The sequence below is a fragment of the Festucalex cinctus genome, chromosome 19 (genome assembly GCF_051991245.1).
Source record: "Festucalex cinctus isolate MCC-2025b chromosome 19, RoL_Fcin_1.0, whole genome shotgun sequence".
In the NCBI taxonomy this organism is placed as follows: Eukaryota; Metazoa; Chordata; class Actinopteri; order Syngnathiformes; family Syngnathidae; genus Festucalex; species Festucalex cinctus.
This window is the reverse complement of record NC_135429.1, coordinates 14287727-14299111: the sequence shown is the minus strand read 5'-3', so window position 1 is coordinate 14299111 and position 11385 is coordinate 14287727. Positions and strand designations below refer to the sequence as shown.

Below are 11385 nucleotides of genomic sequence, written 5' to 3'. Positions count from 1 at the left end.
TTTTGTGCAACATCAAAACCCACCTGCATTTCTCTCATACATAAACACAACACATTTTGTTGTCGTTATCATAAAACAAACACACACAAAAAAAAACAAGAAAAATGTATTTAAATGAAATTATCAGTGACTCTGACAGAAGAAACTTTTGGGCATGAATTTCACTGTCCCAAAGAATTGTATTATTTTCATTTCTCCCTTATGAAACGACATTTTCAAAAATAAAGTCCCATTGATAAATCAGAATGCGATTAATCACTTCTAGCTTCATTGGAACAGTTCTTCGTGTCTCCTTGCTGAAAAATCTCCCTTATTTTCTCCAAGCAGATTTCTGCGGCAGCCTCTGTCTCCTTGGAGAGCTGCGACAGGCTGAGGAAACCGTGCGGAAGGTCCTCCACCACTGTCAAGCTTACAGGCTGGCCCATGTCTCGCAGCTTCTTGGCAAACATCACAGAGTCGTCCAGTAAAACATCCAGAGCGGAGGCCTGTGTGGGAATATGCACCGGTCAAATGAAAAATGAAAAAAAATGACCCCAATATTTTGACTAGAACAAATATTCTGAATGTCGTATGCAAACATTTATTAAATACTTTAATGCACGTAGTTATGTTTATTGCTCAAACACAAGCTGTGCTACCTTAAATTTCCCAGAGGGAGCCATTCCAAAGGGATCAATAAAGTCAAGTCTAAGTCTAAAAATAACCATCCGCTGTCAAGCTAAAGAATAATCTGCGCACAAAATTAATAGTGTGATTAATCTGAGTTAATACAGGATTAATGTGATATTTTTTGTGATTAATTAATAAATTAATGCTTTTACATTGACAACCCTAATTTCCAGAATTATTTTTAGTTTGTGAATCGTGTTTATTATTTTCGTAATTATTTTTACTTTTAATGGTTTAATTACATATATTTTTTGTTGTTTTTATTACATTTATATTATTTTCTTTATATCTAATTTTTGATTTATATCCGTTTTTATTTTCACTTTTTTTTTTTATTGAATGATTTTATTTTAGCATTTTTGTTTAGATTTATATCCGTTTTTCTTTTCACTTTTTTTTATTTATTTATTTATTTATTGAATTATTTTATTTTAGCATTTTCGTTCCTCCATATATGCTAGAGCCAGTCAGTCGTGCTGTATTGTTCACAGGGAGCGAGCCAGTTGTGTATCTCACCACTAAGTGAACGGGCGGCAGGCCTCGTAGAAGGCCGTCAGGGGCAAGCAGCGGCGACACAAAAGGGTTCCTGATGATTGGGCAGGAGGTCGGCTGAACCACCGCGAGGCATTCGGAGCGCAGGGGTTCAAAGCCCTCTGGGTAATCCACGTAACATTTGGAGGACGAAGGTGAGCTATGGCTTAAATTCCTGTGTGTGACCACGCTTGCGGATTCTCCGGGTCTCGATGTTCTTGAGTGGGCTTCGCTCGTGGGCCACATAGGCTGCAGAAAGGATTGGATCCAGCTGGAGGCTCCCTGAGTGAGTTCACTAAGCAGCGCGGTTGTGTCTCTGCCCAGAGACCTCAGACTGTTGTCTCCCACAACGTGCTGTGCAGTCTGCGAGTCCACACCTAGACGAGCGGTACAAACAAATAATAAATCATAGATTTTACAAAAGCGAAACAAAACATTATACAATTACCCTCATCCTACCATGGTGTGTACAATTGTATAACTAATGTCATCCTCACGTCCACATGACCCAGTTTGCACACAAATACATCGTCTGTTTTGTTTATTAAGTCCTCTCGGGTTAAATGACGCGCGAAAGAGCATGCGGTCGGTCGAATGCCGCACGGACCTACCTGCATAGGCGTTGAGGCACTTTGCAAGAACACCTAAAGGTAACAGCGGGTCAATGAGCGTGAGCAGGCGGGAGGGCGAGGCGTCCGTGGTGAGCAAGGTGGCCGGGTAGGCCGCCATGATGCCGTCAGGGACGCGGACGCCGCACGACATGGCCTTCATGGACACGGTAATGCAGAGGTTGCCCCCGGCGCTGTCCCCCGCCAGGCAGATACGCTCCGCTGTCGAACCTGGGACATAAACACACACAATTATATAATAAAAGGACATTTCAATTACATTTAATACATTACTATAAAAGGAAATTCAGTTTATATTTACACTCTACATATTCATTCTATGGATGAACTTGAAGAGACTGAGCAAGGTCTTCTCAGATCCAAGTATAAAAAAAAACCTAATGAATTAAAGAATATAATAATAATACCAAGCAGACGGGAGTTTTTCAAGGCCCAGCAGTAAGCGTAGAAACATTCCTCAAGAGCTCTCGGGTAGGGTGCTTCGGGTGACAGAGAGTAGTCAACAGAAAGAACAGGAACGTTCAACCGCTTCGACCAGCTTCGCAGATAATTCTGATACAAAAGAAGACATTCAATGTTTTTAGACCCGTGGGAGCACTTTGGAATCATCTAAAAAGTAACCCAATTATGGATCAAAACTGGACTGATCCACTTTTACTTGACCCAATTTTCTTGGTTGTTTTTTAGGGTTGTCCCGATACAATACTGATGTCGGATCTGTGTCCGATATCAGCCAAAACAACAGTATCGGATTTTTTCTGTCCATGTCCAAAAATATCCGATATTTGCACACATATATAATAGGGATGTCACGATAAGGGCAATATCGTGATATCGTGATATTAAAACTGCCAAATATCATCGTCGTCATGTTCACAATATTTAAAAGGAACACATCTGTAAAAAAAAAGTCAGGTTGATTTCCACTTGTGCAGTTCTAGCAATCTCTAGTGGCTAGTTTATTAGTGCAGTTTAATTTTCATTAGGGATGTTTTGGCCTTCTATGTTTCAAATTATGCTAATTGTCAGATGAAGGGGAATCTAATTTGCTTGTGAAGCGATCAATGTGTGCTTGCATTAGCAAGTAAGTGCCTCAATATTGTTATTAGAGAATGTAGGTGGTTTATATGCATTGCTGTTATGTACAAAAGCACAATATTGTGCTTTTTTTAGTATGAGCTCTCTTTTTTACAATATTGTGATCTTTTTTAAATATCGCCAACGCTCCCACAATATCGTGATAATTATCATATCGTGATCTTCATATTGTGATAATATCGTATCGTGATGTTTGTTGGGTCATATTAAACCAAGTAGAGCATCTGACCCAAATTTTTGGGATGTTTTATAGAAAATGACTCCATTTTGACCCAAAGTTGGGTAAAGTTAACCAAAGTTGAGGATTTGACCCAATTTTCTGTGCTGTTTTATACAAAATGAACTTTTTTTTTGTTCAAATCAACCCAGAAAGTTGGGTCATATTAACCCATGCAAAGCATCTGATCCAAATTTCTGGGTTGTTTTATTCAAAATGACTCAATTTTTGACCCAAAGTTGGGTAAAATTAACCGAGTCGAGGATTTGACCCAATGGTCTGTGTCGTTTTATGCAAAATGAATTTTTTTTTGGTACAAATCAACCCAGCAAATCGGGTCATATGAACCCATGTAGAGCATCTGACCCAAATTTCTGGGTTGTTTTACAGAAAATGACTCAATTTTGACCCAAAATTTGGTAAAATTAACCAGAGTAGATGATCTGACCCAATTCTTGTGGTGTTTTAAACAAAATGAACTTTTTTGCGGGTACAATTCAACCCAGAAAGTTGTGTCATATTGACCCAAGTAGAGGATCTGACCCAACTTTGTGAGTTGACCAATCATTTTGTTTATAACAACCCATAATGTTGGGTGAGATCCTCTAATTTGGTGAATTTGACCCAACTGTGGGTCAAAAATATGGTCATTTTGTATAAAACAACAGAAAGTTGGGTCAAAGTGACCCAAGTAGACTATCTCACCCTGTTTTTTATTTATTTATTTATATACAAAATGACCTAAGTTTTGACTCAAAGTTAGATCTGTCCATTTTTGACCCAACTGTTAATAAAAATAAATTGTGACAGACGTACCTCATGTGATCTGGATGTCTGGGCCACAAAGCCTCCTCCGTGGAAATGAATGAGCAACCACGGGGATGGGGGTTGCTTCTGGACCCACGGGAGATTGGAAGCAGAGACAGAGGGCGGATCGTCGCGAGAAAAAGACAAGAGCTCCTCACTGTCCTGCAAAATAATAAAAATGAGCAAAATTGAGCTCCGGTAAGAGAAGGACAGTATGGTTTGGGCGGTAAAAAAAAACAACAAAAAAAACTCAGCAAACAGGCATACATTCAGTACTGACGGTCCTTCCCGGTCCGTGCATTTTTCCGAGGCTTCGCATCATAAAGAAAGCACTCGCCAAAAGGTGGGCATTCGTTAACGACAGTATATTTGTAGGAAAATTTGACATAACGATAACTCGTTTCCTTATCCATGCCATTTTTCACCTGTCCTTGTCGAATCTCGTGGGAGATCAGACGCAAGTGGACTGGCCCGGGACCCCAGTGGGCCAGTGGCGGTGACACGGTAGCAAACAGATTTGGGTCCGAAGACAGGGGGAGGCGTAATGAAACGGGAGGTATCGTTAGCGTCAGGTTCAACTGGACGGGGTAGGAAGCGATTCTACTGAAGCCCTGAGGAGAGAACAACATGAAAACAGGAAATACATTTAACTTGAGGTAAGAAAGAAGAACACAACTAGGAACAACAAGGATTAACATTTGACCCTGCCTACTGTTAAAAGCTCGGACTCTGTGATGTTCCAGAAGGACTTCCAAAACTGCATGTCCAGGTTCTGAGTAATACGTTCGAATTCTGCACCGCGCAACTCTGGATCAATGACGTACTTTCCTGAGGTGAGGAGAGACAGCGCTGCTAAACCTAACAAGACAAAGAAGGGATTACATAAAAACATCTCAAATGGACCATCGTACATAAATGGACAAAAAAACTCACCCAGCCCAGACTGCTGTTTACCGTAAGTCTCACCGTATGAGATCATGCTTATGACAATAGTCTGGAGGAACGGACGAAGACTTGGCGAGAACTGTTCCAAGGAAACAATGGAAGAGTTTTGCTTCAAACGCGGAAAACTTCTGACCTAAACCTTCGTAAAAAATTCATCTCGTAATTATTTGTGACATCTTCGAAAAATCCGTTTCAGACCTGAAAGCCCAGACAGCGGCCATAGAAACAGGCTTTGTGCAAGGAGCTGTACTCCTGCACGTATCGGCGGCTCAGGTCGCGGTCCTGCAGGGAGTACAGTTGGCCGAAGTCGTTGTCGTTGATCAGCCGCTTGGCGAGGTAGAGCAGCGCTCGCAGCTGGCAAAGGGCGCAGCAGTAGGCCTCCATTTCGGAGGCGTTGTGGTCCGCTCTGAAGAAGGCGCTCTTGTGATTTGAGGCAATGTAGCGAGCCTTGTGGAGGAGGTGCAAAAGACAACACTGCAACACCTGAAAGCCGCACACAAAAAAAGGAATCTGATCAGAAGCGTTGTCGTTTTGGTGGTTGAAAAGCAACTGAGACTTGTGTCAATGTTGTTTTATTTTGTTAAAGGGGAAGTCAACCCCCAAAAATATATTTAAAAAAAGTCTTCTGGTTAATATTGCGTTAGTGCAGTGCTTCTCAAATAGTGGGGCGGGCCCCCACAGGGGGGCGCGTTTGACCTCGGGGAACATGCTTTTTTATTTTGAATTTTTTTACTGTCCTAGAATAAAGTGCAATTGCACCTCCTCCACTACATTAGGGGGCAGTGGCGCTCTCATTATTGGCAGAGTGTGCGCAGGGAGCATTCGCTTGGTGGTGTAGGGGTTTTGTTTGCACTGAGCATGCACACTTTGAACACAGAAAAAAAAAAAAAAAAACAGCAGAAATTATTTTATATATTTTTGTTTTGCAGGTTAAAGTTGTTGTTTTTTTTTAATATTGTGCTCCTGAGTTAATGTTGGTGATCAGTTTGAATGCATTATTATGTATTGATTTTATGTAAATCTTTTCTGTTACAGTTAATAAAGCTATTTTTTGATGTGAGTTGGTCCATATTTCTTAATACGAATACAGTGTTATGCAGAGGTGTGCTTATGACAATATTATAGACAAATGATACTATTTATAGTTGCGGGGGGGCCGCGAGATGTTTTCTTCTTACTGGGTGGGCATGACAGAAAACAATTGAGAAGCACTGCGTTAGTGGAATATGACTTAAGCAGCAAAATCCAGCAGTTTTTATCAATATCAGAAGGCGGCCATTTTGTCACTTGCAGTCGAGTGGAAATGACACCAGAGTTGCTCAGGTCTCTGGTAACGACCAACCACAGCTCAGCTTCAGAAAACGGGTGAGTTGTGATTGGTTGCCTGAGCTCTGCGCAACTGTGATGTCATCTTCAGTCGACAGCAAAGGGCAAAATGGCCAGCACCTGAGATGGATAAAAATGGCTAGATATTGCGTCATAATTCATATTTCACGGATGTAATATTAATAAGAATGTCATTAGTGAGGTTACGTATAACATTATTGTCAAGAAATATTTACTGGTGACTTCCTCTTTAATGTTGTTAAACATTATACTAGATTTGGAGGCTCAAAGGCTCACAACAACCTACAACTTAATTAAAAAAAATAATATATAAATATATATATATATGTATATATATATATATATATATATATATATATATATATATACATATATATATTTTATAATTTTTTTTTACAATATGTTGTAATTAGTCAAAACATGGAATTCTCAATTTTGTGTTTGTTGTGGAATATGAGTTTTTTATCCCTCTCAGGGGGCGGCCATTTTCCCACTTGCTGTTGCCATCACAGTTGTTCAGGCTCAGGTAACGACCTGTTTTCTGAGTTTGGTTATGTGACATTCGCAAGCCGAGTAGTGAGTGGTCGTTACCTACCTGAGCTAAAAGTGATGTTATTTTCAAGTCGACAGCAAGTTATATCAGTGACGACTGGGTTGTTTACAATTTTAGTAAACAATATGTTGTCCACATATTATATACAGTTTTTCCATACCTTGATCAGGGTGCGATACCCATTTCCAGGCGTTTGCGCGTCAAAGTCATAATGGTGGTAGACGGCGGTGAAGCTGGCGACCAAAGGCTCAATAGCGCGAGCATGTTCCTGAATCTTTTTCATGCACATCACCAAGCGTTGGGTCACAGGGCCAAAGGCTAGATCAGCGGAAGGGTCACAAAAAGCAGCAATATTTTCTTCGCACACGGCTTTCAAGGCTGAAAACGCAACCTTGAAATCCATGTCGGAGGCTGGGGGGGCAAAGAGACACAAGAGGACCTCATAAAACTTTAACCTCGTTTCTATGTGTCTTTCTAGCTTCAAGTTACGTCATGTTATCATTGTGTGCATCTTGAAGAAGGACTGCAAATCTTTGGGTAAACACACAAGACTTCAATGATCTTTTTTTCTGCAACAAGATGGCACTTTGGACCCAAGGGGGACTAGGTTGACACTTTGTGTATGACAACAATGCTAACAAAAAAAACATTTTAAATGTTTTGAATTTTGGAGCATTAGTCAGAAAAAAATAATCTTGAACCTACTGATATTACAGTATACTGTAATGATTTTATTTGATTGAACAAATGCTGTTTTATTGCCTTGCTCATAATAGTGACTCATGTTAGGTGGAACAAAAATATTGATGAGATTTTAGATAAATAAAATAAATTACATTAATTTATTCTTTATTTTTGTAGTTTTGTTATGTTTGCTACTTAAAAATGTTAATAAATACATTGCTGAAAAAAAATGAATTATGCATTTGGCATAGTTGTAGTAGCAAAATGCTTATGGAACTGGACAAAACAATATTATAATACATACAATATGTAATATATAAAATATAACCAAATATTTTAGTATATAATAATATATATTTTTTTGAAGGTACTCACGAGTCTGGAAAACACAAAAATGTTTACATGAGACAGCACAGGGAGGGGTTTGATATGTTCATTGATCATTTTCTAGAGTAAATCAATGCATTGATTATGTAAACACTGGAAGGCGAAACAAACAAAACATGAGGATAACAAGTTTCCTGTGAACCTACGACCAAATGTTCTAAACACATTTGACTAAAAACAAATAAATACATAAAATATTCTCACCCAATTTAATAAGTTGTCAAATGAGAACCAACATGAAAACGACCTCTGTAAATAAAAAGAAAACAAAAGCAAACACATAATAATCCCAATTAGATTTTTGCTCGTCTAATTCTTGTTCTACCTGTTCGATCTTTCCAGCAAAACGTCCTTTGACCTCCAATAGTTAATATTATTCACTGTCACTGTCCTTGTCACAGCCTGACAGCACTTTCCGCTCTCACCTGTTTGCGTGTCAAGTTACAACACGAGCTTGAAGCAGTACAAGCAGCTTTTCTGTCGATTGCGTTCTCTCGAAAATGCACTCACAATTCCTCGAACATTGTTTGTTTTCACGACCCGATGAGCAAACACGATGCTTGGGACGAAAACTTTGCCGCCGGCCGGATCAACAAGTTGTTTCATAACGAAGGCATGTAAAACAGCGTAAAAACAAAAACAACCCCGTCACGTCTGTGTCACGGCGATTCATTTTCTAGCCAGCTATGGTGGTAGAAATGAGCTAATATTTGGTTTGACTTACCGGCGGCAACAGGCATCCTCGCTTCTTCCTCAATGCGGCGTCGTGAGCGACAGCCCACCCAGGGAATTCTGGGTAAACGTCATGTGAGCGGCCTCCCAGCTAGCATAAACAAACAACTGTCGCCTAGCAATAATTATTACTCGCCATTAAAACATACCACGATCACTCAACACTTGACGATGTATTGTGTACACTCATAGTTGGAGTAGAAATACTACTACTGCAAATTATTAGCATCAAATAATAATAATAATTCATAGACACGATATTATACAATATATTACTAAATAAAGATGACTTGACTTGACTATTTAAAATTATTATTATTATTATTATTATTATTATTATTATTATTATTATTATTATTATTATTGTTATTATTGTTATAAATTATACATGGGAATTTTATTTAATAATAATAATAAATATAATATAAATAACAAATGCAATGGCGGCACGGTAGTCGAGTGGTTAGCACGTCTGCTTCCCAGTTCTGAGGTCTCCGGTTCGAGTCCAGGCTCGGACCTTCCTGGGTGGAGTTTGCATGTTCTCCCCGTGCCCGCGTGGGTCTTCTCCGGGTACTCCGGTCTCCTCCCACATTCCAAAGACATGCATGGCAGGTTAATTGGGCGCTCCGAATTGTCCCTAGGTGTGCGTGTGAGTGTGGATGGTTGTTTGTCTCTGTGTGCCCTGCGATTGGTTGGCAACCAGTCCAGGGTGTCCCCCGCCTACTGCCCAGAGCCAGCTGAGATAGGCGCCAGCAGCCCCCGCGACCCTTGTGAGGAATAAGCGGTCAAGAAAATGGATGGATGGATGGATAACAAATGCAATTTTATGATCATTATTACATATAATATTGAGTATTATACTGTATATTGTTAATAATTATTATACTTTATAATAATAGCAATAATAATAATAATAATAATAATAATAATAATAATCGAGTATTATTGTTAATACTTATTATACGTAATAATAATAATAATAATAATAATAATAATAATAATAATAATCATAATAATAATAATAATCATAATAATAATAATGATAATAGTAGTAGTAGTAGTAATTCTTATACAGTAATATTAAATATAATAATCAGTACAATCTATTATATGTCAACGCCTTCTTAAAAAAATTGCCTAAGTAATTTTTTCAGAATTTTCAGGAAATACAAAACAATCGAAACATTTGTATCATGAGGATATGATTTAGGCAGAAATAATGTTTTGGGTTTTTTTGCAAAAAAAATGACATAGGCAATTATTTTAAGTGGGTGATTTTAGATAGATAGATAGATAGATAGATAGATAGATAGATAGATAGATAGATAGATAGATAGATAGATAGATAGATAGATAGATAGATAGATAGATAGATAGATAGATAGATAGATAGATAGATAGATAGATGTGCAAAGTAAAGAAAGGAGATGCTTACTACAAAAGGTCATAACTTCCTTTTCTCAAATACAAAACTGAAATAGACTTTTTTTTTCTCTTTTTTTTTTATCACACCACCGAGTGGGTGATTTCAAAATAAAGTAGAAGAGGCATTCCAATGTCAAGTCAGAACATTATATTTGATGGCGTGCATTTCGAAGGTGACCCTAGTCCACTTATGTTGCTTCAACATGACAATTACTGAAACTGTCAACTTGTAAACACTGGCCTCCATTTCGACTGGTCTCCATGCAGGTGGGCGCCCGTCCAGCAAACGCTACTCTGGAATTTGACTAAATAAGGGACACCTTTCCTCATCTGATACATGAAGGTGTGGAGGAAATTCTCTTTCATTTATCCTACCAAGTTCCGCGCAAATACGACTACTGAACTCATCATGTTTAAAGATTAACAATAATTACGGTTATCATGATTGGTCTGGAAGGGCCAAATGATTCTGTGCATTGTTTGATCAAAGAAAATGTAATAATGGAAGTGTCTTGGGCATGCAGTAAATCAATTACAGATACAGGAAGTAGGACTTTAGGACGTTGGGAAAGTCCTGCTATATTCCTTGGATTGCAGGTACAGAATTTGGCTACTGTTTGGCCCAGTGACTCAGCCGTAAATTTTGTCTCGCGTTAAGTAGCGTACAAGTAATACTTTAAGTATTTTCTTTAAAAGAAAGCTAGTTTTACTCTGTTAGATTGACCAACATTCCGCTTGCTACCTTTTACAGAAGCTTTGAAATTGATTAATTTATGCGGAAAAAATGGTAGAAATCTATATTTCCCTCAGAGATAAGCTAATATGTCGCGTATCTGCCAAAAAATGTCATCATTTCAGGTTACAATAACTTCTCTTAGAACTTCTAAATGGCTGTCTAGGTGTGACCTTTGACTGAATTTTGATATTTTTGTCCATTTTTGCGTTCCTTTGCAATAAAAAAAAAGTTACTAGTTGTTCAGAACTTGAGTAGTTTTGGTTTTACTCTTATTCAAGTAGAGCTGTCAAATTAATCGATTAATACAATTAGAGTACAATTTTTACCCACGACTGACCTAAATTACAGTATTATTCAGAAATTCAAAAGTTTTTGTCTTTGAAATTAAGAACATCTTTTATCGAGATGAGGCAACTGTGAGTACGTTTTTAGTTGTTTTTTTGTTTGTTTGTTTTTTTTAGTGGCGACATAGCTCAAAACTGCCGAGAATTCTGAGAAGACTTTTAATGCCAAAACTCAACTTGACCTGTTCTGGCTAACATGTTGAAAGCTGAGGCTTAACCTCCAAGGTTAAAACAACCGCCTGATGACCTCTGACCCCAGGCGCACATTTTTTCTCTTGCCC

At 38.4% G+C, this 11385-nt stretch overlaps 1 protein-coding gene across 4 annotated transcripts; it reads right to left on the bottom strand.

Annotated features, from left to right (window-relative positions):
• Positions 1–93: 93 nt before the first annotated feature.
• Positions 94–8838, bottom strand: lipea (lipase, hormone-sensitive a). 4 transcript variants are annotated; one of them, XM_077506199.1, is made up of 11 exons: positions 8592–8838; positions 8072–8439; positions 6957–7207; positions 5095–5379; positions 4664–4975; positions 4377–4562; positions 3961–4113; positions 2237–2381; positions 1812–2039; positions 1186–1577; positions 94–485 (listed from the first exon to the last, which is right to left on the bottom strand). In XM_077506199.1, the coding sequence occupies exons 3-11, from the start codon at positions 7197–7199 to the stop codon at positions 252–254; spliced, it is 2178 nt and encodes a 725-aa protein (XP_077362325.1). In that variant the 5' UTR covers positions 7200–7207; positions 8072–8439; positions 8592–8838; the 3' UTR covers positions 94–251. The 4 variants fall into 4 exon arrangements, with proteins under 4 accessions (XP_077362325.1, XP_077362327.1, XP_077362326.1 ...); XM_077506201.1 differs by lacking the exon at positions 8072–8439 and having other exon boundaries at positions 4664–4809; positions 4885–4975; positions 8592–8837; XM_077506200.1 differs by lacking the exon at positions 8592–8838 and having other exon boundaries at positions 8072–8116; positions 8193–8582.
• Positions 8839–11385: the final 2547 nt, after the last annotated feature.

Bases quoted from the DNA above. Each gene is read 5' to 3' on its own strand.
- lipea (XM_077506198.1), bottom strand. The intron at 5,380-6,956 runs GTATGGAAAAAC...TGCGGCTTTCAG, and splicing joins GGTATCGCACCCTGATCAAG to GTGTTGCAGTGTTGTCTTTT. The intron at 2,382-3,960 runs GTACGTCTGTCA...CTTTTGTATCAG, and splicing joins AGACATCCAGATCACATGAG to AATTATCTGCGAAGCTGGTC.